Below are 27,182 nucleotides of genomic sequence, written 5' to 3' on the forward strand. Positions count from 1 at the left end.
GAACAGTTCTTGGGCTAACATCGCTTCCAGAGGCAGTTTGGAACTCGGTAGTTAGTGTTCGAACCTAGGACAGTTGATTTTTACATGCTACGCACTTCAGCACTCGGTGGTCCCATTCTGTGAGCTTGTGTGGCCTACCACTTCGAGGCTGAGCCATTGTTGCTCCTAGATGTTTCCACTTCACATTAACAGCACATACAGTTGACCGGGACAACTCTAGCATGACAGAAATTTGACAAACTGACTTGTTGGAAAGGTGGCATCCTATGACAGTGCCACGTTGAAAGTCACTGAGCTCTTCGGTAAAGCCATTCACCTGCCAATGTTTGTCTTTGAAGATTGCATGGCTGTGTGCTCGATGTTATACACCTGTCAGCAACGGGTCTGGCTGAAATAGCCACATTCTGTAATTTGAAGGGGTGTCCACATACCTTTGTATATATAGTGTAATTTAGCGCGTCAAGAAAATTCTAATTAAAGGTACACCAAATTTAAAGGGATAGCTTTAGATACAGTAAATGTTCTGAAACCCCTATTGAATGAAAACTCCATGTGAACATTTGTTGGCTAGCAAGTGGGTGGGTTTTCAGTGGTTGAACAAAATGTATTCAGCGCGCAAAAGGGAACCACGCTGCAAAGCCCAATATGCAGCTGCATAAGGTAGCCTACTATAAATCTGAATACCAACTATTGAGAAGTCCATATGAAAGGCATACATTTCCTAAATCTGAATTGGCCACAGAAGTAAAAAAAACAAAAACATTATATTTTAACTGATTTCATAATGTAATTTCACGCCTCTTATTGTAGAGTGGGTGGAGACTGAGTTGAGCCATTTCAACCGACGTAATGGAAGTTGGATCCTAAGACAAACCATCAAACATGTATTTCATCGAGTTTGTTTCACCCCCCGTCGCCATACCGATTTCAGACTGTGAACCTTGCATGACGCGAGTGCGTTGGTTGGAGACTGAAGAGCCGCACACCCTACACGGAAACAGTGAAGCTCGCCCAGAATTCGGTGCCCAATATAGTATATCCTGTGTAGAATAAAATCAAGACATTTCTGGGAGATCACATTACTTGCCTTATAAACGAAGTGGACTGTTATAACCATGTAAGTAGGCTAGAATTTATACCAATTAAGTATGTGTATGTCGTAAATAGATGTATCAAAGGTTGGAGTTGTAGCCTAAAGTTGCCCTTGTTTTTCTTAAAACAACTAATCATTCATTGATTGAATGAATACTTGAAGATTAGGCTGCATACCACTAAGGCATAGAAAATAGCCTCGATGATGACTGGGCAAATGGCTGGCTCCTATTCAAAAATCTAATCTCATTTTTTAAAGATTTGTCATATAGCCTGCTGTAGTTTGCTTTTGTAATCCTGCTTTTAATTGTAATATTTTATTAGATAGGGTAGTTTGGGGCAACTAGCCCTCTGGGTAACCCCCCTGTAATTATCATAGAAACCCTCCTTATGTCACCAATCTTTCCTAAAACTTCCCCCTGACTGCCACAACTCTTTCTCAACTAAAAATGTAATCGTTCTCATCTACATTTTTTAAGTCAATCCTTCAAAACGATTTTAAGGTAAATGTATCTAGTATTTTGTCATTTAGAAAAGGTTATATATATATATAAAGTATATAAGCTAATGAAGTCAGATCTATACACTCCACATTTTGTTGTGTTAAAGCCTGAATTTAAAATGGATTCAATTGAGATGTTGTGTCACTGATCTACACACAATACTCCATCATGTGAAAGTGGAATTGTGTTTTTTGAAAAGCTGAAATGTAATCAGTCAATAACTATTCAACACTTTTGTTATGGCAAGCCTAAATAAGTTCAGGAGTGTGCTTAATAAGTCACATAGTAAGTTGCATGCACTCACTCGGTATACAATAGTAGTGGTTAATTAAGAGTCTATAGACGGTCCTGTGTGTCAATATAATGAAAATAATATCAAAAGTCCCCATCAAAATCTTTACATTTGCATGGCTTGCGCCTCAATCCACCACATCTGTGGTGGAAAGTGGCAGAGCTACAGAACTGTTTGTCAGACCAGGAGACATCTCAGAAATTGGTCTTCTCGGGAAAACGTCTGTAGCATCCGAACAGTTTGGCCACCCTATGGAAAGATGAGACTCCGTTTTGCTCTATGACCTTTACAAATGTCACGGGACTCATATTTCCAAATTAATGGAAATATGGAGGTAGTTTTGTGCCAACAAAATAAGGGGTTAAATATGTGTCACCCGAAAAATATTTCCTTAGCTTTCATATATCTCATAGATGTAGGACACTGCAAAACTTTATTCCTCATGATTTATTTTTTGGGACTGTATCTTTTTGCCGTTTAGGAATCTGTTATTCAATCTATTTTTATGGGCTACAGTAGGAAAGGCCAAATTCAATATTTTATCAAATAATTAGTGAATATTTTGTTATATATCTAAAGGGGTCCTAAAATTCCAAATCAAAGAGTTAAATGATCCATGGTATGACCATTTTAAAACAATTCCATATGTTAGCTTAGTAGAACATGATTTTTAGATGATTACCCTATCTCTGTACCTTACACATACAATTATCTGCTCTGTCGAGCAATAAATTCAAGCACATATTCAACCACAAAGACCAGGGAGATTTTACAATAGTTCACAAAGAAGGGCACCTATTGGTAGATGGTTAAAAATTAAAAGCATACATACATTGAATATCCCTTTGAGCATGGTGGGAGGGTCGGCAGGTAGCCTAGTGGTAAGGTTGCTCGATCGAATCCCAGAGCTGACAAGGTAAGCATCTGTTGTTCTTCCCCTGAAGAATGCAGTTAACCCACTGTTCCTAGGCCGTCATTGTAAATAATAATTTGTTCTTAACTGACTTGCCTAGTTAAATAAAGGTTAAATACATTTTTAAAATGTTGCAGTTATTAATGAAACTTTGGACTGTGTATAAATACACCCAGTCACTATAAAGATACAGGCACCCTTCCTAACTCAGTTGCCGGAGAGGAAGGAAACTGCTCAGAGATTTCACTATGAGGCCAATGGTGATTTAAAACAGTTACAGAGTTTAATGACTTTGATCGGAGATAACTGAGGATTGATCAACTACATTGTAGTTACTCCACAATACTAACATAAATTACAGACTGAAAATAAGGAAATCTGTACAGAATAAAAATATTCCAAAACATCCTGTTTGCAATAAGGCAAAAAATGTGAAAAGAATGTATTTTTTCCTGAATACAAAGTGTTGTATTTGCAGCAAATCCAACACAACACATCACTGAGTACCACTCTTCACATTTTCAAGCATAGGGGTGGCTGCATCATGTTATGGGCATGCTTGTCATCGTTAAGGACTAGGGAGTTTTTAAGGATAAAAAGAAATGGAATAGGGCTAAGAAATCTATTTTAATCCTACCTTGTAACATAACAACACGTGGAAAAAGTTAAAGGGAGTGAATACTGAAAGCACCGTTTACATACCATTAGGGAGCCTAAAGATAAATTATACACTTGTTTAGAAAGATATTAATGCAATCAATGGTACCTATATTAGCATTTTCCAAATCATATCTAAATCATCTATACGTAAATTCATTGAGTTACACAGTCATGTTTTGATACTTTAGGATGATTTGGACATGAAAATGATAATAGGAACCTTACATTACAACCTCATCATAGTGAGGATATTAATAGTGAGATGTGCAATGCCATTGTGTTTCAATATTTGACGTATTTCATAAAAATAACATACCTAGACTTTAGCTTTAAATAGTTAATTACTGAAAAAATGTCAAAATGAGTGAATGAAACAGGTTGCCTATTGAATTCATGTTTATGCCTGCCTCTAAATGTTGCCTGCACGAAAGAAAAGCCTAATGTTTGTCACTGTACAGTAACAGTCCTGGGTCTGTGTGTGTTCATTGTTGCATGTATGTGGTTTTCCCCCAGCTTCTGGATAAGGACTATAGCTTCTGCCCAGCTGGCTTGGGTATTGTACTGACTGACAGCCAGTGCATTTTCACCCATCCTCAAGATGCATATGAATAGCTTATTAAATCAATGGAGTAAGTACTGTAAAAACTACATTTTTTTCTTAGCCCTTCTATTTTCCCTTGCAATGGAAATCCCCTGCCGTCATATCCTATGATTCTCCCATGACAACTATGTGTAATATAGGAAAGTTTCACAGCTTTGCAGAAGTAGTGCTTTGAATTTGTATCCTAAGGCCTGCTTTTACTCCTAATCATATGCCTATGAGTCTGATTGATACTTCCTTAGACATAATACCCTTTAAGCCCTGTTTATACCTGGTGCTAACATGTACTCTTTGTCCTGATCTGGTCCACATTCTGATTGTGCCACATTTTTAGACAGGTGTAGACAATTAAAAGACACATTGTGATCTGATTGTGATCAGATCTTCCTCACCAGCTCCAGAGGTAGTCAGCATGCATTGTGCCTGGATATCAACCAATTGTAAACAGATCTGGAGGGTCAGACTATTTAAATCATCATTATACCGGCCTCTAAAATCATTGACATGTAGCACCATTGACTCATGGCATCAGTAATTGTCTCAAAATGAATACATTCATATTATTTTGAAATAATATCTTTCAAATCATTTGCAGAGAGGCACCAGTTGATCTGGTCACAATGTGGACACAGTGGATGGATGAGACACATTTTAATGCAATGTGTAGACTCGACAAACCTTGATCAAATAGTGATTGGATCATATTGCTCAGATCACGAAACTCACATGTTAGCACAGAGTGTAAACGAAGCTTTAGACATAACTGTTTTATATCCTAAATGATCAGTTAAATCAAATATTTTGCCTGCTTTGCAGCGTTTATGATCATAGCGTATGTGCATGGAGCTTCAGTTTCTCACCCTGTGTCCTTGTTTAGACATTGAGTCTCTCATATTGTGTGACTAATGTGTGTCTCAAATGGAACCCTATTCCCTAGTGCACTACTTTTAACCAGAGCCCACAAGGAGTAGGGTGCATTGTCCTAATATAGAAACTCCTCTCCTCTGCATATCCTAACCTTTTTCAGAGGTGTTGAGTCAGGAAAGTGTCCTGTTACCCTGTTACTTGTATACATCTATCCTCCTGGAGATCAGAGACTCATTCTCTGAACAGACTCCATCCATTTTGATCTTATGTATATGACTTACGCAGAAAACCACATATAGGTAGTTATTTATAAAAGCCTTACTTTGACGTGGAAATGATCTTACGACTAAGTTCAAGTATAAATCTAAGAACATTATTATGAATGAGGCCTCAGGTGAATAAATGTGACGAGAGTGATGTACTGGCACGTTAGAGACATCGAGCATCTAAAATAGCCCTTGGGGCCAGACCAGAGTGAGTAGAAGTGCTGATTTAGGATCAGGTCCCCTTGTCCAGTCATTATACCGGTAATTAAAAATGATAACTTGATCCTTAAACAGAGCACTCTGACCCTGAGACACTTTATGATTACGTGCCCTGAAGACTTGCTGGAAATTGTCATTTTCTGTTAAAGTGGTTGTTAAGTGGATGTTTACAAAGCATTTAGCATTTTAGTAATCTAGCAGACGCTCTTATCCAGAGTGACTTATAGTAGTAATTGCGTACATTTTTCATACTTTTTCACAGAAGCCATGGAGACTGTGCAGGGCCTTTTTCTGTTTCTGTTTGCCATCTGACCAGCGTAGAAACAAATGGCCTGGCTCCCGTGAAGCCTGTCTGTGGTGGGGGTTAGTACTTTGGAGCAGAGGGGAGGGGATAGCGAGGGGAGGGAGAGAGAAATAGAGAGGTGGAGGAGTCAGGAGAGGGGACTCAGAGGAGGGAGGGGCTGGCATAAATCCCTCCCCTCTCTGGGTTTGTTGTTGTTTATGATGATGTAATCAGAGGGGTTGAGGCTTTTTAGTCTGTCCTCCTCTGAACCAGGATTTCCATATTACTGGGCAAGTAGGCAGACTGACTTACAACGTGTATGTTCTGCCCTTTTAACTTCTTAGCCTTAAGCTCACACACAGATGTCACAGTGTATGTTACATAGAGAAGGATGCATGGGGATAACCTCAGGTTTCTGTACGTCTGTTGTCATCCCAAATGGCAACACTACTTGTGCACTATATTATGTATGTATTTTTAATTATGTATCCGGTGGTGTATTTAAACACCCAAAACTATTTCTATGAGGTTTTTTCATTTATTCCCACTGACACGCCACTCTTCCCTCATCTGAGAGGACTTGCAAATGATGTTGTTCCTTCCTATAAGCGTCTCCCGTCCAAGACTGTCCAAGGCTGTTCTTTACCCTCCCAAAGTTCCTAATACTTCCTCCCTCACTAAATGTCAATTCCTAAACAAACCCTAGATCCAGTTGGTTGTTTGACCAATGCACGGTTGGGAGACAGGACAAAGCTGTGTCTGAAATGGCACTCTGTTCCCTATATAGTGCACTACTTTTGACCAGAGCCCTATGAATGACCTGGTCAAAAGTAGTGCACTATTAGGGAATATAGTGCCGTTTAGGACATACACAAGTTGGAGAGGGACAGAGCTACATTGTGTCCTGCTGACATTTTGTGCGACCTCCCATACTGTACATCATCCTACTCCCTCCCGTCCCACAATGCTGTGTTGTTCTCAAAAGTCATTATGCTACCGGAAAGCATTTAGTGCACAATTGATCCATGATGAGCAAAGCCAGCGTTTCCACAACTGTTAACAACTACAGTGTGTTGTGGGCCTGCACAGTCTGCATCAGTATCATTTGTAAACAAGGCTTCATTCTCAAAGTAAGGGTGCCTTTTATACGATTTCGTCTCTGCCTATACTGTATATGTAATTCAATTGTAATATATATATTTTTATCCTACAGCATCTAAGCAAAGTTGCACTGAGAGTACAAAACATTAAGAACACCTGCTCTTTCCATGACATAGAATGACCGGGTGAATCCAGGTGAAAGCTACGATCCCTTATTGATGTCACTTGTTAAATCCACTTCAATCAGTGTAGATGAAGGGGGGAGACATGTTAAAGAAGGATTTTTAAGGCTTGAGACAATTGAGACATGGACTGTGTATTTGTGCCATTCAGAGGGTGAATGGGCAAGACAAAAGATGTAAGTGCCTTTGAACGGGGTACGATAGTAGGTGCCAGGCGCACCGGTTTGTGTCAAGAACTGCAATGCTGCTGGGTTTTTCCACGCTCAACAGTTTCCCATTTATATCAAGAATGTTCCACCACCCAAAGGACATCCAGCCAACTTGACAACTGTGGGAAGCACTGGAGTCAACATGGGCCAGTATCCAGGTGGAACACTTTTGACACCTTGTAGCATGCCCGAAAAATTTAGGCTGTTCTGAGGAACAAAGGAGGGATGCAACTCTAAATTAGGAAGGTGTTCTTAATGTTTGGTACACTCAGTGTATACGCGCTTATATAGTTTTGACTGGACTGGATAGTGTTCATTGGGAGTAGCCTAATACGTGGAATATATAGGTTAGATTTAGGCTGTTTGTGCCAGGTAGGTATTCTTCTGCAGCTTCTTAATAATTAAACCCTGGGTACCTGCTACCATGCCTCCCATTGAGGCGGTGAACCAGTGCAGAGTCTGTGACAGCCTGAGAAAGGCCTAAATGGATAGAGTTACTGACTAACAATGGAGGTGAAGAGATGCTTGAGGCAGAGCTGAGAATGCCCTCCAAATAATTCAATGGATTCAAAGGGATGCATGGCCCTTTTCTGATGCTCTCGCTGCATGGCCATTAATGGCAAATGCGTGTACTGCACAGCATTACGGTCGAGCTACTTCTTTATATAGAACCCTGTTTTACTGTATCTTCCAGGGGTACTGTATCTTCACATATTTATGGACACTGTCTGACATTATTAATATGCTCTATTCTTGCAACAGATACTGTGCTAAATTCACAATTTTTCTTTCATGTGACCATCATTTGTTTAATCTAACAAGCTCTTGATTATTTCTTTCCATAATCCTAGTACATTTGATTAGGCACTGGGAATTAGTTTGAGTTTCAGGGGATTATAGCTAAGTAAGCACCGTGCACAGTGTATACACATTGTTCCACACTTAAGTAACATTGTATTTTTTTGTTTACAGAGGAAATGGATGTCAATAGGCCTATGTCAGTTTGTGAAAACTGCTGATGTAAAAAGTGGCTATCTAAAATAAATGTGATTGACTGGTAGTTAAGAGTTCCAGGCAAATCTCTGGTCTTTGCTTTAGGCTGCTGGTACTGAGATCTAGTCCAATAGCGGGTTAATGCGAGATACTAGAGGTCCCACCCACATGACCACACAATGATATAACAAGAAAATACGATGGGATTTTTCTGAGGAAATACATTGTGTAAGATACAGAGGAGATGCAACACTGATGCAATTACCTACCTTATTCATGGCAGAAATGTTCTCAATGAAAGTATACATTTCTCAGTTCTCTTCTTTCTCTTTCTTTCTTTCTTTCTTTCTTTCTTTCTTTCTTTCTTTCTCTCTCGCTCTGTATTTCTCTAGAAAGCATCTCATTTTGAGTTATGCCTTGGTTTGGACTCTCGGGCCATTAGGAACCCAAACGGCTCAATAGGAACCCAAACGTAGAGACAACCTCAGACAGACCGCCATGTATGGCACACACATACATTTTAAATGCAAAAGGACAGTGGCTTTGGCATGTTCCACCTATGTGCGGTGACTTATGGTTGATACTGAGCACAGTCAGCGCCACAGATATGTGTGGTCTGGCTGGGGGCTGTATGTTTCAGACCTATTGATCAGCTGTAGAGACACACAACATGATCCTTCCATGCTGTTTCTGTGTTGATCACAGAACTGCAGACGTACACAGGAAGTACCAGGGCTCCTGTGGCAGAGCCCCTTTCTTTGTGTGTGTGAAAGGTTGCAGCTCGAAAGTGTCAGGGATCGTATCAGAATCTCTGTCGTGAAACTTATGACGGTTGTACGTCTGTGACGAAGGCGGCGTAGTCCCTTCAAACATCACCCGGTGACGTGATTTACTCTCAGTCCGGAAATGGCTTCGCTGAAGGGTTTCGTTCAGATGCCTCTGACTCTATTTCTCTCTCGATGGCCACATTTATCACACAGCGTATTCACTAGAAACATTGTCCCGCTCTCTCTGCCCTGAACTGAGAAAGCAGTCAGATCTGCGGGAACGTCCTCAGAAAGAGAGTCATTCCCCTGAGGGACAGCCTCACCCCGGTGTGGAATGATCTCACTGTTAAAGTCTCATAACTCACATTCCTTATCTGTAGGTGGGACGTCAGTAGGGCGGTTCCCACTGGTGGTGTTTCTCATAAAGGTCTCTGTGGTCGGACACTTACTCAAAGGTCAAACTCGTTTTGTGTGATAACAGGCCTTTCCACAGGAGATCGCTTTAACGAAGGCCCTGATCTAAAGTAGTATATAGCGATACCTTTTTTGCAACTCTTGGCTCAGTAACAAAGCACTTTGTAAGATAAAGCTAAAAATAGACCAACCCCCCCCAAAAAAAAGATTTGTAAACACAAATTGATTCCAACATTATGAAATTCCGTTTAGAGACAGAGATTTGTTGTTTGCACACCGAGATTCACGCTCAATTAACATGAAGTGCAAACAAACTGATACTAAGTGTCATGGATCCCTCCGGAGCTATGTCATTACGCACACCTGGTCCCCATTCCCATTGATTAGTAATTGTATAAATGTGCCCTTTGGTTCACTATTAGGCTGTCGATTTTTGTTCTAATGTCTGTTGGTCGCCTGTGCTGTGTTGTTTTGGCTTCCGTGCCGCTTGTATTGTGCCGATGATTACGGGTCTCGTCCCGTGTGGTATCATTGTGCACTTGTATGTTTCTTCGAGGTACTCCTCGCATTTTTGTTTGTTTGTGTTTCAACCCTGTGTTTTGTATACGTGTTTGTTTGGTCCGGTGCCTTTACACGGCGCGCTGTAATTTGGGTCAATAAAAAAAACCTATTCCTGCGCCTGTCTCCCGACCCTTTTAGACCGACGTGACACTAAGGAGGCCTGTCACAATGGCCTGATTAATCTACCAACATGTATTCATGCAAAACAGTGTTCTAAATGGCATCCTATCCCCTACATAGTGCACTACATTAGGGCTCTGGTCAAAAGTAATGCACGATATAGGGACTAGGGTGCTGTACGGGAGGTGGATGAGAGTCTGGATGCGTCCGCCTGTGTCTGTGAAAGTAACTGTGATTGAGGAGGGTGTCTTTATGATATACCATGGGTTGTCAGTGAGTGACATAAGGCTGCACTGTAAGTGTTTTCTCTGACAGCCAGTTGGGTTGAGGCGGTGCAGTTGAGCTGAAAAGAGTGCGTGGGCTAGCTTTGATTCACACTTGTGTCAGCATGTCAGTCTGTGCTGTTCACTGGTGTCATTGTCAGGACTGGGTTTGTTTTTCTGGAAAACAAACTCCCACTGCCCTTAACTATGCCCCCCCCCCCCCCCCCCAATACCGAAAGTTAAGAACCTTTAAGATGTAGTGACGTGCTTAGAGGGTTGTGATTGTCCAGTGGGTGAACATTGCTTGTACAATAAACTTTGTTTGAATCAACAGAGAAAATACTGTCTGCTTCCAACTCACACTCTCAAACACATTGATCCCCTGAATGCAGCTCACTCTCCAGATCCCAATCACCTGTTCACACACCTGTATGTCATTTACACACACTATTTAGTTCAGTTCTTTGCACCCCGTCGTTGTGATGTTTTGTTACACGTTCTATTCAGAGCTCTGTTTTATTTCTGCATTAGTCCTCCTGTGTATCGTAGTTTTTGGCCATCCTCACTAACGACATCTTGCCTATTCCCTGCCTGTACTTTTGCCTATCAGATTTCCTGTCGTCAACCCCTTGCCTGATCTCCCGGACTACGTTATTAGCCTTTTCCCTGCCTGTACTGTTACCTTTTTGGCATCCCTGTGTATGACCTTCTGCCTGTCACTGGACCCAGCTACCTGCCTCTTCCTGTGGTCCCTTGCTAATAAACACCTACTTCGCCCTGCGCTTGAAACCAGCACTCTGTCTCTCCATCGCATTCATTACAGTTGTAAGGGGTGGACAGTTATGTATGTTGTAAACCACATGTCTGTGCCACACATCATAGGTGCCTATCCTACTGCTATAAAAACAATGACAGTGTGGTTTGGTTTTTTGCACAAGCTTCCTGTTAGAGGTGTTCTCTTCTCAGCGACAGTTTCCTGTGACAGGCGATTCCAATCATTTGTGTTTGTCTGATAAGGGCTTGGTGAAAGAAGGCCTAAGAACCTTGAAGATGGAATCACACACTGACATTTTATAAAGAATGCAATCGAGGAACATCATCTTATGAGGAAAAAACGGGTTACAAATTAATAAAAGATACATCTCCAGATAAATCAAAATAACACATTTTATTTGCCAAATGTCTCCCTCTCATCCTGTGTGTGGGCTACATGTCCCACTCCTATCATCTCATTAAAATAAATAGAACCCCTCTCCATCTTTCTTTTTATGATAAGCCAAGATGGAAAACAAGTTACGTGACTAGAGAAGGCTACACTCGACAGTCTCTCACCTGCACTGACCAGGCCTGCTCCTCTCTATTCTAGGGAACCATTATTGTCTCTTTGTTTCACTCCATAAAGGGGAGGCATGAAGGGTAGGCACTTTCCCTCCCATCTAGTTAACGAGTGTGTGATTGAATTATCGTGTTCTAATCTGCTCTGTCTTTCATCCGCTGTACTTTATTTCTGCATGGGTTTATTTGGGGGGTTTTGCAGACTCTTTGTTTAAGGACAGCCCTTCTTTCAATGTAATCTGTCACAGAGGTGAGGGGTGTGGCTAACATTTGTGTGTGTGTGTGTGTGTGCGTGTATGTGTTTGTGTGTGCATGCGTGTGTGTGTGTGCGTGCATGTATGTGTTTGTGTGTGCATGCGTGTGTGTGCGTGCGTGCGTGCGTGTATGCATGTGCGTGCATGTGTTTGTGTGTGCATGCGTGTGCGTGCATGTGTTTGTGTGTGCATGCGTGCTTGCATCTTCATGTTCGTGTGTGTTTGTGTACCATAGCAGACATCACTCCCCACTCCAGGATGTGTGACTGTGACGTGGACGTGTCCTCGGAACCCGCCAGCCCCACGCTCTACGGCGAGTCCTCTGACAAATACTACCATGTGGACCGCTGGCAGAAGCTCCGCACCGCCGTCCGCAAGCTGGAGTTCTGGGAGAACTTCACCGCCGAGCTCATCGGGAGCGGCTTCTTTTCCAAAGTCTACAAGGTACCTGGTCCCTCCCTAGCCATCTGTATTGAACGTAGCATGCATCCCATATAGCACGCTATTACCTATATAGTGCATTACTTTAGAACAGAGCCCTATGGGTGCTATTTGGGATGCATTTGGGCAAACATCCTGTGGGTTGGATCTAATTGGGACATACAGTAGTTGCCATTCCACAATTAGCTTACACTCCATCATGGATGCCTGAGCAATGGTACCCCACTGTGTTTCAGCTAACATAACTTCCCCAATCTGTACTCTGTACAGAAGTAGAGCCAATGGAGGAGTAACATGGCATGCATTTAGATTTTGTCGTGGAATGGGCCTGGGGAGAAAGACAGATGGGATGATTACAGAATTAATCTATTAGTCTACTAGAGTTGAACACTGGATGTTCTGAGTAGAGAGAGATAATACTGGCCATTAATCTGTTTTATGTTATGTGATGATTTAATCACATTAAAATATTAATATAATTGAGCAGTGCCAGTGAGATGGTGAGGTAATACATCAGAGGTCACTGTAAAACCATGGGGGCTGTTCAGAATTAAAATGAGGGCAGTGTCAATTAATGGAGGTCATAATGAATTTACCTGCAAAAACAGCTCCTTTCAGACACCTAACTGTGTTTTTGTTTTTTTTGTACACCGTTACATGACAAGGTCTTGAGCAGGTCTTTTAGTGGTTAAAGGCCCAGGGCAGTCAAAAAAATGTATTTCCTGTGTTTTATACATATTTCCACACTGTAAGGTTGGAATAGTACTGTGAGATTGTGGAAATGATGATAATGCTCTTTCAGTGTAAGAGCTATTTGAAAAGATCGCCTGAAATTTCAGCCTTCTTTGGTGGGTTGGAGTTCTGGCCATCCATGATGACATCACCATGCGGTAAATTAGTTAATAATAGACCAATAAGAAAATGAGTTCCAAACCTCTGGCAATAACAGCAAATGTTCTGTTTTTCCCTCCCCACTCAGACCACTCCCAGACAGTTCTGGCAAAATTCTTGCTTGTGAAATTGCTCTTTGCTGAGATGCTATTTTTGTTTATTTTAATTGATAACAATCACAGTAAGGTCCTTAATTGAAACATATATGTTATTTATCTTTATGTAGCGTAAGATCAATCAATCTTCATGCAAAAACACACATATTGAAACAAACAATTCTAAAAATCAACCTACAATAGAGCATGCTGGGAAATATGATAATGATTGGCATAGTTTTTGATAGTCACGTAGGCCCATTCTACCCCTATGAAGTGGTTCCATAAGGTGTGAAGGCATAGTGTTTGTCCAAGCAATCTTATTAGCCCTTTTTGTTTATTTTAATTGATAACAAGGTCCTTAATTGTTGCCCAGAATGATTTGATATTGAGATAAAAACGGCTGCATTGGCCCTTTAAACTGTAAACCCTTGCCTGTTTCTCTAAGGTGATTCACAGTACGACCCGTAAGGTGATGGTGGTGAAGATATATAAGAACGACGTGGACCAGGATAGCATCGTGCGTGAGATTAGTCTACTGCAGAAACTCTCCCATCCCAACATAGTCAGGTATTAGTCCGTTACTCCCACCTTTTTGTGATGATCACTTATACATTTTGGTACATGTCCTTATTGATAACAATTGGAATGCAGGGAATGTATGCTTTGTCTTCTATGTGGTGATGTCAATGGAACACGAATATAATAGTTCAATTAGTTCAATTACCCCTCTGAAGTGGTTAGATAAGCTGTGAAGGCATAGTATCAGGTGGATATTATTAAGTGCACCACAGAATCATGGCATACTGTTCCTGTATTCGAGTCCAAAATATAGGGTATTATACTGTGTTATATTGCATTATCTTTATACTGTATTTACATATTTATATACACAAGCATTTTGCTCCACCCGCAATAACACCTGCTAAAACATGTGTCTGTGACAAATACAATTTGATTTGATTTATATTATGCTGTACACTCTCAGAAATGTGTTCTTTAAAGGGGCACACACGCTTGTCACTGTAATACCTTAAGTTATCGGTACATGATTGTACCTTTGCAGTTCGTACCTTAAAAGTGCCAATAGTCTACCTTAGGGAACAAGGTAGTTAGTACAGGCACAAAAGTGTACCTTTGGAAAAAGTACAAATCTGCTTGTTTAGGGTACCACCACTGTGACAAAGCCGTTTGTTCCTTTTAAATGGCAAAAATTGGGTGTTGTTTTAACACTGTAGGGTGTATTTACGTCTAAAACGTTTTTGAGGGTATTGTTTAACACTGTAGGGTGTATTTACGTCTAAAACGTTTTGAGGGTATTGTTAACACTGTAGGATGGTAAAGGCTTTTTCCCAGTGTGCCTTTCAAGTACATTTTGTTGTTTAACAGTGGTCTGAAACTTTTGGTGTACAGGCCACATCGGGCGAGCCACATTATGTTGTCTTGTAAAGTGATATGTAATTCCTATTGGAATACAGGCAGAGTTAGGATATCCCAGAATTTGAAGTTTTAAAACACCAACAACATGTATTTAGAATGACTGCCAAGGTAGGAAAAATTGATAAATGAGACTACCTACACCATCTAAAAGAGAACAACCATCTCTGTAACAGGTCCAACTACTAACAGATTGGATTAGTTTAGAAAAATATATGTTATTTATCTTTGTGTAGCGTAAGATCAATCAATCAATCAATGTGCATGCAAAAACACACACATTGAAACAAACAATTCAAAAAATAAACCTACAATAGAGCATGCTGGGAAATATGATAATGATTGGCATGGTTTTTGATAGTCACGTAGGCCCATTCTACCCCTATGAAGTGGTTACATAAGGTGTGAAGGCATAGTGTTTGTCCAAGCAATCTTATTAGCCTTTTTGCAAGGTCACAGTATCAGCGGGAATCAAACAGCACAGTTTATCTGCTGATGTCAGAGCATAGAGAGCCGTGATAAAAGCGAATCTGAGTCCAGTACAATATGTACCTGGCACAGGCAGGCCATCCATCCCTCTGTGAGTGGGCACTACTCAAACAAGGATGTGAAAACATGGCCTTCCTCAGACACGGTGGTTGAATCCCAAATGGACCCTATTACCCACAAAGTGCCCTTTTTTTACCAGGGCCCATATGGTGCCATTTGGGACAAATTCACTGTGTTTGAAGAACGGCAATGTTCTCAGGCTCCGATGTCAGAGCAATATAATAAAATGGAGACCGACTTGTTCATGTAATTAGTAATAACCTTTCAGTGAAGGATGGTGTTTATTAGGTTGTTCATCTCGGCAGCCCAGGTGAGTTTCTCAACATTTTGTCTGTCCACAAGAGATGCTGCCTAGAAGGTCAGCATCCCAGAGTTGCCTCTTCACTGTTGACATTGAGATGGGTGTTTTGCTGGTACTATGGTACTATTTAATGAAGCTGCCTGTTGAGGACTTGTGAGGCGTCTGTTTAAAAATGTTTCTCAAACGAGACACTCTAATGTACTTGTCTTCTTGCTTAGTTGTGCACCGGGGCCTCCCACTCATCTTTCTATTTTGGTTAGTGCCAGTTTGCATTGTTGTGTGAAGGGAGTAGTACACAGCGTTGTACAAGATCTTCAGTTTCTTGGCAATTACTCGCATGGAATAGCCTTCACTTCTCAGAACTAGAATAGACTGACAAGTTTCAGAAGAAAGTTCTTTGTTGGACATTTTGAGCCTGTAATCGAACCCACAAATGCGGATGCTCCGTATACTCAACTAGTCTAAAGAAAGACAGTTTTATTGCTTCTTTAATCAGCACCACAGTTTTCAGCTGTGCTAACATAATTGCAAAAGGGTTTTCTAATGATCAATTAGCCTTTTAAAATTGGAACACTGGAGTGATGGTTGCTGATAATGGGCCTCTGTATGCCTATGTAGATATTCCATTAAAAATCAGCCGTTTCCAGCTACAATAGTCATTTACAACATTAACAATGTCTACACTGTATGATCAATTTGATGTTATTTCAATGGACAAAAAAATGAGCTTTTCATTCAAAAACAGACATTTCTAAGTGACCCTAAGTGACTTTTAAACAGTAGTTTATATTCTGAATTTCATTATGTTTCCCCATTATAATTCTGTTTTTGCCATTCGTTCTAGGTATCTGGGGATCTGTGTGAAAGAAGATAAACTCTACCCCATATTAGAGGTGATTGTTACTTTCTCCAACTTGGATTCATGACATGTTCACACTCCAGTGAGATAAGTGAGGAGCCATGCTAATGTTTTTTCTGAGTCATGTACGGTACACATGCACACAATTAGGAAAACAACCTCTCATTCAACGTCAACAAAACAAAGGAGATGATCATGGACAACCACATCGAAGGGACAGCAGCGGAGAAGGTGGAAAGTTCTAAGTTCCTCGGCATAGACATCACAAACAAACTGAAATGGTACACTCACACAGACAGTGTGGTGAAGAAGGCGCAACAAAAATTTGGCTTGTCATCCAAAACCCTGACAAACTTTTACAGATGCACAATTGAGAGCATCCTGCCGGGCTGTATCACAGCCTGGTACGGCAATTACACTGCCCTCGACCGCAAGGCTCTCCAGAGCGTGGTGCTGTCTGCACAGCGTTTCTCCGGGGGCAAACTGCCTGCTCTCCATGACACCTACAGCACCCGATGTCACAGGAAGGCCAAAAAGATAATCAAGGACAAAAACCACCCGAGCCACTGCCTGTTCACACCACTACCATCAAGAAGGCGAGGTCACTACAGGTGCATCAAAGCTGGGACCGAGAGAATGAAAAACAGCTTCTATCTCAAGGCCATCAGACTGCTAAACAACAATCACTCACTCAGAGAGGCTGCTGCCTACATTGAGACCCAATCACTGGCCACTTTAATAAATGGATCACTAGTCACGTTACACAATGCACTCTAAATAATGGCACTTTAATAATGTTTACATATCTTACATTACTCATATCACTTGTATATACTGTATTTTATACCATCTATTCCACCTTGCCTATGCCGCTCAGCCATCGCTCATCCATATACTTACATGTACTTATTCTCATTCACCCCTTTAGATTTGTGTTTATTAGGTAGTTGTTGGGGAATTGTTAGATGACTTGTTAGATATTGCTGCACTGTCGGAACTAGAAGCACAAGCATTTCGCTACACTCACATTAACATCTGCTAACCATGTGTATGTGGCAAATAAAATTTGATTTTTTTTATGCAAAAGTATATGGACACCCCCTGAAATGGGCACACGGCCATGTAATCTCCATAGATAAATATCGGCAGTAGAATGGACTTACTGAAGGAATGGACTTACTTTCAACGTGGCAGCGTCATAGGATGACACCTTTCCAAAATGTTAGTTTGTCAAATCTCCAACTATAAGTGCTGTTATTGTGAAGTGGAAACATATAGGAGCAACAACGGCTCAGCCGCGAAATGTGTCACTCTGGAGTGAATAATCATGCTTCACCATCTGGCAGTCTGACAGACGAATTTGGGTTTGGCAGATACCAGGAGAACACTACCTGCCCAATGCATAGTGCCAACGGTAAAGTTTGGTGGAAGAGGAATAATGGTCTGGGGCTGTTTTTCATGGTTCGGGCTAGCATACTATGACGTTCTAGATGATTCTGTGCTTCCAACTTTGTGGCAACAGTTTGGGGAAGGCCCATTCCTGTTTCAGCATGACAATGCCCGTGTGCACAAGGCAAGGTCTGTACAGAAATGGTTTATTGAGATCGTTGTGGAAGACATTGACTGGCCTACACAGAGCCCTGACCTTAACCCCATCAAAACCTTTGGGATGAATTGGAACTCCAACTGCGAGTCAGGCCTCATCGCCAAACATCAGTGCCTGACCTCACTAATGCTCTTGTGGCTGAATGGAAACAAGTCCCCACAGTAATGTTCCAACATCTAGTTGAAAGTCTTCCCAGAAGAGTGGAGGCTGTTATAGCAGCAAAGGGGGCACCAACTCCATACTAATGCCCATGATTTTGGAATGAGATGTTCGACAAGCAGGTGTCCACATACTTTTGGTCATGTTGTGTATATAAGGTTGGGTTGTGTGTCTGTGAGTGAGCCCCTTCATCTGGGAAAATATGGCCTGCAGCAGCCAAAACATGTTGGTTTTTCAATAATGAAGCAGTTTTATCAACTTCCAAGAATTTCCTCTTCACTTCAGTTTGCTACTCACTTCATGCACATTGGTTGGAGAGTAAGGTTGTGGCAGTGTTCCTTTCCTTTGAACTTAAACCTAATTTCCAGGTCTGTTTTAGTAAGTGAGGCTGATTGGTCTCTTGGTCTGTTCTCAGTTTGTTAGTGGGGGCTGATGGGTTGTTTATCTGTTGCAGTATGTGAGTGGGGGCTGTCTGGAAGAGCTGTTAGCCAGGAAGGATGTGTCTCTGTGCTGGAGGGAGAAGGTGGACCTGGCCTGTGACATCACCAGGGGAATGATCTACCTGCACTACAAGAACATCTATCACAGGGACCTCAACTCCAAGGTACAGTAGATTAGGGACCTCAACTTCAAGGTACAGTAGACTAAGGACCACAACCCCAAGGTACAGTAGACCAGGGACCTCAACTCCAAGATACAGTAGACTAGGGACCTCATTCCAAGGTACAGTAGACCAGGGACGTCAACTTCAAGGTACAGCAGGTCAGGGGCCTCAACTCCAAGGTACAGTAGACCGGGATCTTCAACTCGAAGGTACAGTAGACCAAGGACCTCAAATCCAAGGTACAGTAGACCAGGTTCCTTAACTCCAAGGAACAGTAGACCAGGGACCTCAACTCCAAGATACAGTAGACTAGGGACCTCATTCCAAGGTACAGTAGACTAGGGACCTCATTCCAAGGTACAGTAGACCAGGGACCTCATTCCAAGGTACAGTAGACCAGGGACCTCAACTTCAAGGGACAGCAGGTCAGGGGCCTCAACTCCAAGGTACAGTAGACTGGGGTCCCCAACTCCAAGGTACAGTAGACCAGGGATGTCACTGAAAAAGGAAAACTACACGCCCATCTAAACGTAGATTATTGTCGTATTTGTGGTGCATCGACCAAAAGGTAACCATTTATGAACAGGAACAGTAGGAAGGTCCACACTCAGGAAAAACAGTAGGAGATGTCATCTCACACACTAGCTGTCACTGAATTGGCACCCTATGCCCTATATAGTACGCTACTTTTGGCCTGGCTACAGCCACTGACTACTCTCTTTGACATCAGGAAAATCCCTACTCTTACGTCAAACGTTTGTAACATCAGTGCTGTGGCATAATGTTGTGATCCCACTGGCTGGTCTCGATTGTAAAAGAGGTCTGATCTCCTGAATAAATAAATGTTAAATAAATAGGTTTTTTTCCGTTGTGGACAATGCAGGATAAGGTTGAATTGAGGCTCATTCAGTAGTTAGACTGAAGCTGAGGATAACTCTGTCCCATGTGGAGAAGACAGCAGCGTAGAAAAAACATTTGACTCTCTCTCCCGGTTGCCAGGTTCCACAGAAGTGCAGGTCAGTTATGTTACGCAGAGGAGCCAAGCAACAAGCACAGTCCATTGTCATGCTAATGTCCTCCCACTCTGAGCGGTGTTATTGTACACACACAGACACGTACACACACATGAATGCACACACACACAGGGTTGGTGAGTAATTGATTACATGTAATCAGTTACATGTAATTTGATTACTAAAAACTTGTAACTGTAATCAGTTACGTTACCAGCACACACAAAAATAGCCAATTACAGGTACTTTTGAAAAACTAAATGATTACTTAATTGATTACGTTTAAATTCAGAAAGGATGTTTGCGAGAGAAACAAATACATTATGGCATCTTTCTGTTTTCTCAATGACATTCAAAACAGCCAGAGACCTCTATGATGAAATACCAAATGTGTTTGATGGGTCTTTTTTGTCTTCTTCTGGTGCCTCTTAAGGGGAAAGTAATCAGAAGTTTGGGTAATCCAAAATGTATGTTACTGTTTACAATTTTGGACAGGTAATTAGTAACCCTAACAGATTACATTTAAAAAGTAACCTACCCAACTCTGCACACACACACATCCAGCCAGCCAGTCTCGCTTAGTCTGGGAAAGTAGGATCAGTGAGCAGTGAATCAATAGTAGAGGCCCATTACACACACATACACACACACACACACTCTTTCACACTCACTGTAAGGATGTATGACAGAAGCCTATAGACAAGACGAGGCATCTTCTCATGTGAAAGAAGAGACTTCCATGCCTATAAATAACAAAGGATCCAAGCCAGACATGCAAGGTCATTCACTATGTCCAATAAGACATGTACAGTGTATTTTCTGAAGAGGTAATGTTAGGTTAAACCAATCACTGCTTCAGTTAGAGACATGAGGTTTGGCTGCACAGCGCAGGGCTTCTGACATCTCTCCTGTAGAAGCAGTCATTACAGTGTAAAATGACCAGGGTAAGGAAAGGCATGGTGGATGGAATTGCAAACATAGATCATTTTAGTGAACTTTACAAGAGTAACTGGAATCCAGAGTTAGCTCTGAATGTCAAATGGCACCCTATCCACTATAGTACACTACTGGGATCATAGGGCTCTGGTCAAAAGGAATGCACTGTATATGGAATACGGGTATCATTTGGGACACAGCCTTGGTTGCAGTTCATGCCAATTCCTCGGAGTTCCAGTGGCACAGACCTTTTTTATTTTCCCTCAAACTCCATTCTAGATCTTTTCCTTTCTTTGACTCTGGGGTGAGGGCCCATGCTACATTTAGCGGTCAGGTCTGGTGCTTGGAGCGATCTCCAGATAATAACAGGCTACTGAATGGAAACGCTGGAGCGGGAGAGAGGGCCTGTGGCTCCCTCTATAATGGGATCCAGATGCTTAGGAGTCGTCTGCCAACAGGGCCCTCCCCTCACTCCCTCCCTCCGCCTGCTTTCCCTCATCAGCTGTTCCTGCTCTGCTCCACACCCCTGTCTGCCTGCCTTTCTGCTTGTCTGTCTCTCTTGGGCTGTCTCTGCTCCACACCACCGTCTGCCTGTCTGTCTGCTTGCCTGTCTACCTGCCTTCTTCTTGCCGACTTGAGTCTCTCTCCGCCTGCCTGTCTGTCTGCCTTTCTACACCCAAACCGCTCTGCCTACCTGACTGTCTCTCGGCCTGTCTGCCTTTCTGCCCTGCTTGCCTGTCTCCCTTTCTGCCCTGCTTGCCTGTCTCCCTGTCTGCCTGCTCATAGTTCTGTCTGTCTGCTTGCCTGCCTGCCTGTCTCCCTGTCTTTCTGCCAGTCTGTCTGCTTGCATGTCTGCCTGCATGCTTGTTGCCTGCATGCCTCTCTTCCTGACTCTCTCACTACCTCTGTCTGTCTACCTGTCAGCCTGCCTGCCTGCCTGTCTCTCTGCCTGTCAGCCTGCCTGCCTGTCTCTTTACCTGCTCGACTTATGTAACCACTCCACTATTGAATCTATGGTCCTCTATAGTAGCTTACTTACTGTTACTGACCCCAGGCCCCAGTCATCTCCCATGCACTCTCTCCACACTTACAATAAATAGTCTGCTATGGTAATTACCACCGAACACACAGTTGGGCTTTGTTCTCTATAAGCATAGATGCCAAATCAGGTGGATTATCACCTCTGTAGCTCACCAGCAGAACCCAGGTCAGAACTGAATCATTTAGCATGGCGGCGAGGTGATGAGTGCAGATTCCATTGAGTCAGGCTCTTTAAGAGTGTCTGGTCTGGCTGTCTGGTCTGGGGTATCCCCTTCATAATGGCTTCGTCCCAAACGACACCCTATTTCCTAGACCAGAGCCCTATGGGGCACATACCGTTATCTGCCTATACTATGGAGAGAATTAGGAGTTGTTCCATGACATGTCTGTCATCACGTTTTCTCAGCTTTCAAAACGCCTGATTTGATTTGCTCAGGTATCTAAAGCATCAAGTAGACCTACAGATAAGTGTAATGTTGAACGCATCAGGTTGAGGATCATGTGTGAGATTCCAAGTCAGAGAATGTTCCGTTGAGTTGTCTGTATATTCAGACACATTTGCTTTACTCAATAAGTTTTGTGGCGGCATGGTAGAGCTTGCTTATTGCTGTGATCGTACTATAACAGTGTTACACTACCCTCTGCTGGCAAGCAGATGTCATAACAGAAATGCTTAATGGTGGCAGGACTGCTGGAGTGGAAAAAAGGGCCGAATGAAATCTCCTAAATATGTTGTTTATTCGGCTGGATCTAGCCATGTCATGTTGAAATGTCTTGGCATACTGTTGTGTATTGGGGATAATCATGTTCTATATCGTATATATTGATACATGTTATTGGTATATTGATGTGGATACTGTGGTCCAGTGTGGCATTTCCAGGGTTGGGTGTTCAATTCCCACCGGGCCACCCATATGAAAATGTATGTAGACCACTGTTAGTCACCTTGGATAAAAGTGTCTGCTTAATGGCATAAAGTAACCTCAAAAATGATTATTAAGGGTGCCAAAGATGAGCAAAAAAGACTATAAAATAAAAAATACTGAGCTATATTGTATACTCAAAAAAAACACACAAAAAATATATATATATATATATATATATATATATATATATATATATATATATATATATATATATATATATATATATATATTGTTTTATACTAATACAATTGCTCAGAGAAAGATATTTTTGTTTGACAACAACATATTTTTCTCGCTCAGAAAGATAGGGATCAAACCTATTGGCACCCTCGTTTTCAAAACATTGTATACTCTTCCCTTGTAAGGATAATGGCACTGAGCCCTTTTCTATAATGTTTTATGATCTACATACAATAACCCATAATGACAATGCAAAAACAGTTTTTTTTATGTTTGCTAATAAAAATGAAAAATAAACAGAAATATCACATTTACATAAGTATTCAGACCCTTTATTCAGTGCTTTATTGAATCACCTTTGGCAATGATTACAGCATCGAGTCATCTTGGGTATGACGCGACAAGCTTGGCACACCTGTATTTGGTAAGTTTTTCACATTCTTCTCTGCAGAACCTCTCAAGCTGTGTCAGGTTGCTGCACAGCTATTTCCAGGTCTCTCCAGAGATGTTTGGTCGGGTTCAAGTCCAGGCTCTGGCTGGGCAACTCAAGGACATTTAGAAACTTGTCCCGAAGCCACTCCTGCATTGGCTTGGCTGTATGCTTAGGGTCGTTGTCCTGTTGGAAGGTGAACCTTCGCCCCAGTCTGAGGTCCTGAGCGCCCTGGAGCAGGTTTTCATCAAGGATCTCTGTACTTTGGTCCATTCATCTTTCCCTCGATTCTTACTAGTCTCCCAGTCCCTGCCGCTGAAAAACATCCCCACAGCATGATGCTGCCACCACCATGCTTCACCGTAGGGTTGGTGCCAGGTTTCCTCCAGACGTGACGCTTGGCATTCAGCTCAAAGAGTTCAATGTTGGTTTCATCAGACCAGAGAATCTTGTTTATCATGGTCTGAGAGTTTTTAAGGGTCTTTTGGCAAACTCCAAGCGGGCTGTCTTGAGCCTTTTACTGAGGAGTGGCTACCGTCTGTCCACTCTAACATAAAGGCCGGAATCGTGGAGTGCTGCAGAGATGGTTGTCCTTCTGGAAGGTTCTCCCATCTCCACAGAATGACGTAACAGATTGTGGAACAAGTCAAGGGGTCTGAATATTTTCCGAAGGCACTGTATACTAACATATGACTTCTTATGTCTGTCTCTGCAGAACTGTCTGATCCGTGTGACAGCGCGGGGCAGGGAGGCCCTGGTCACAGACTTTGGCCTGGCCAGAGAGGTGGTGGAGTTGCCGGTTAAAGACCCAGAGAGGAAGCTCTCCCTGGTGGGATCTGCCTTCTGGATGGCCCCAGAGATGCTTCGCGGGGAACCCTATGACCGGAAGGTATGCATGCCACCAACACCCTTCATTGGATAAGATGTGGTTAAGAACACTCTTTGGAGGCTAATGGAAAGATTTGTTTTTTCTTCATTTTCTCATTGTTTGAACACAGCTCATTGTTGGTTGGATGATTGGTATGTGGTTCTGTGTTGTCATTAGGTGGACGTATTCTCCTTTGGGATTGTACTCTGTGAAATACTGGCAAGGATCCCTGCAGACCCGGAGATTCTACCAAGAACCCAGGTAAAGCTCAACTCTGTATTCGCCTTATGTACGACCGTCACGACCGTCTGTTCATTTTGATATACACTCACACAAACACACATACTGAATAGAGAGCTGCAGGAGACATAGAGCACGACTAGACATAGATCCAGGTTGTCTGCCGTGTACCCTGGGTGGAAGCTCTGCCGTATGCACCATGTGTAATGTCTGCTGTGCGTGTGCGTGTTTGACAGGACTATGGCCTGGATGTGAGTGCGTTTAGGGAGCTGGCGAGCGGGTGTCCTCAGCGCGTGTTGGAGCTGGCAACCAGCTGCTGTCTGGTGAGTAGACACAGTGCCATATACTTTACAGCACGGTTCATGGCTGCTTACAGATACAGTATACTTTGCTGTAGTAGATACAGAATTAGGTACCATAACTTTACTGTAGTAAACGTTACATGGCTGCTGACAGCCTGACGACCAGTATAGAGCCCTAGCTATGTGTACACTTAAATGGAAAGCCAAAATCTCTTTGTCTCTGGTCTGATGCCAGACAGACTTCATATGTCAGAAATAGTATTTCAGGACCCATATTCACAAAGCAGTAGGAGTGCTGATCTAGGATCAGGTCTTTCCTGTCCAAAATATCTAATTTATCTTAAAGACTGATCCTAGATCAGCACTCCTACTCTGAGACGGTTTGTGTATACAGGCTCTGATTTTGTTTTAAACCCCAGACAAGGCCCAGTACGGATCCTTATGTTTCCTTTGTGTTTTCAGATGGAGTCCTTCAGGAGACCGGCATTCATAGAGTTGCTGGATGAACTGGGGGAGATCGCTGAGACTCTTGAGCCGCCCCCTAACCCGCCCCCTAACTCAGAGCAGACCACTGGGTGAGCAGCCTGGGCTGGCCTGGTCTGGCCGACGCCCCCGCCCACCCATCCATCTGGAGGAAGTTCTGTACTTATATATGGGCTGAATCCCAAATGGCACTCTGTTCCTTGCATAGTGTACTACTTTTGACAAGGTGCCCTTTAGAGAATAGGGTGCCATTTGGGACACAACAATAGACAGCTGCACAGGGCCAGGGGACAGAGATCCTCAGGATGACCTCTCTATAGGAGCTGACCTCTATGCCGGTGCCTACCTACACTGCACCTACAGATGTGTCTGTGGGTGGATCCACAACTTTCAAATTTAAGACTGGTGGATTGATGAATGGAAAATACTATATGTGTCTTCTTGAAGAGAGGGTCTCTTTGGAAGCTGGAAGGCTTTACTTAACCAGTTCACTCACTTTGTGTGCAGTTGAATATTTTACCTAGAGGGATAGCAGTTGGGCATCATTTTGTTTAGCGGCATGTCTCACCTTATTTCAACGTTCCTTCCTTAAATTCATCTAATATTTCTACTTTTTGTTTTAGTTTGTGTTGTTGTTTATGACAGTATTGTGTTGATGATACAGACATTCATCTGTTGATGCCTTTCCTTCCCCCGTTGTTTTCTATTGTCTATCTAGCTCTGGTTTCTATTGTTTATTCAACTCTACCTAAATGACCAGGCGCTAGAGAGACGTCGTGTTCAACACTCCATGTCACCTCTTTTCAGAAGTGAAATTGCCTCTCTCAGTTCAGTTAGCTGCGCTGTGAGTAGAGATGTTATTGTTCACAGCCTACAAGGAGCTCAACAAAGACATCGCCACGGCGCCGATTCTGACCTGCTGACGTCAGTTCAGCTCGCTAGCACAATGCAGACGGCAGGCTGATGCCAGTGGGTGGGTACACAAAGTAACAGAGTTTGATTTGTAACCTCACACCTCAGCTTGAAATGTCTCTACGGGTGCTATCAAATTGGGTACCTTTTCTTATTGGCTATTGTTAAGCAAACACAGTGACACTTTACATACAGTGGATAGGTCTAACATTAGGTATAGTACAGTAATACTCAATTCATTGTCCCTGAGCTCACTCCACCTGGCCGATGATCTTATTTCAATTGATTTGTATTTTATGTTCTTATATACAATGGAACACTTTTTGTCCTCAGCATGTTTAATCATCTGTCCTATTTATTTAGTTGTCCTCTTTTTTGCAATCTACATGTGCACATTTATATTCAGGTATTTACAGTATCTGGTACTGCTTTTTGATATCCAATATCCAATCTGATATTTCTTGTCAGTGAATAACATGTGGCTGTAAATCTTGCCCATCGTTGCCTGTAGTTTTTAAATGTAAAAAGTGCTGACATGTAGGAAAGTCAGCCAATAACAACTGTCTGAGAGAACTTTCCAGCGGAGTCAATGCTCTTGCCAAGTGACCAGTATTTACCAGTGAGTGTGTGCTCATCTCAATCAGATGTTTCAAGTATCACTTGAAGAGTAGAGACAGTATATTTTTAGAGCATTTTTTTATCATATTAAAATAGTAGCCCAAATTGAACAATCTAGACATTCCTTTTTTGAATTTTAGGTTTTTAAAATATTATTAAATATCCCCCTCACGCGCTCTGGCAGGTCTTTGTGATATTCTATGAAGGAAGTTCTTACTTTATTTGGACTTTGTGTACCATTACTCTGAAAAGCTAAATACATTTGTAAGAAATGAAAAATAGGCGTTTAAAGAAAAAAAAAGTCATATTTGAAACATTCACATGTATTTTACAAATGAATTGCTTCTTTCAATAAAAACATTGTCTAGAACAGGGTAAGATTGATGTGTGTTTGGC

At 42.1% G+C, this 27,182-nt stretch overlaps 1 protein-coding gene across 2 annotated transcripts; it reads left to right on the forward strand.

Annotated features, from left to right (window-relative positions):
• The first annotated feature begins 834 nt into the window (after positions 1–834).
• Positions 835–27,182, forward strand: LOC135544209 (dual specificity testis-specific protein kinase 2-like). Of its 2 annotated transcripts, none has more exons than XM_064971658.1 (10): positions 835–1,117; positions 3,974–4,089; positions 12,131–12,339; positions 13,771–13,892; positions 16,454–16,502; positions 18,688–18,837; positions 24,079–24,252; positions 24,409–24,492; positions 24,708–24,794; positions 25,236–27,182. In XM_064971658.1, the coding sequence occupies exons 2-10, from the start codon at positions 4,059–4,061 to the stop codon at positions 25,350–25,352; spliced, it is 1,023 nt and encodes a 340-aa protein (XP_064827730.1). In that variant the 5' UTR covers positions 835–1,117; positions 3,974–4,058; the 3' UTR covers positions 25,353–27,182. The 2 variants fall into 2 exon arrangements, with proteins under 2 accessions (XP_064827730.1, XP_064827737.1); XM_064971665.1 differs by having other exon boundaries at positions 12,134–12,339.

Source organism: Oncorhynchus masou, chromosome 1 (assembly GCF_036934945.1).
Source record: "Oncorhynchus masou masou isolate Uvic2021 chromosome 1, UVic_Omas_1.1, whole genome shotgun sequence".
NCBI lineage: Eukaryota > Metazoa > Chordata > Actinopteri > Salmoniformes > Salmonidae > Oncorhynchus > Oncorhynchus masou.

Bases quoted from the DNA above. Each gene is read 5' to 3' on its own strand.
- LOC135544209 (XM_064971658.1), top strand. From the start codon at position 4,059: ATGCATATGAATAGCTTATTAAATCAATGGA. The intron at 16,503-18,687 runs GTGATTGTTACT...TATCTGTTGCAG, and splicing joins AACTCTACCCCATATTAGAG to TATGTGAGTGGGGGCTGTCT. The intron at 24,493-24,707 runs GTAAAGCTCAAC...CGTGTTTGACAG, and splicing joins AGATTCTACCAAGAACCCAG to GACTATGGCCTGGATGTGAG.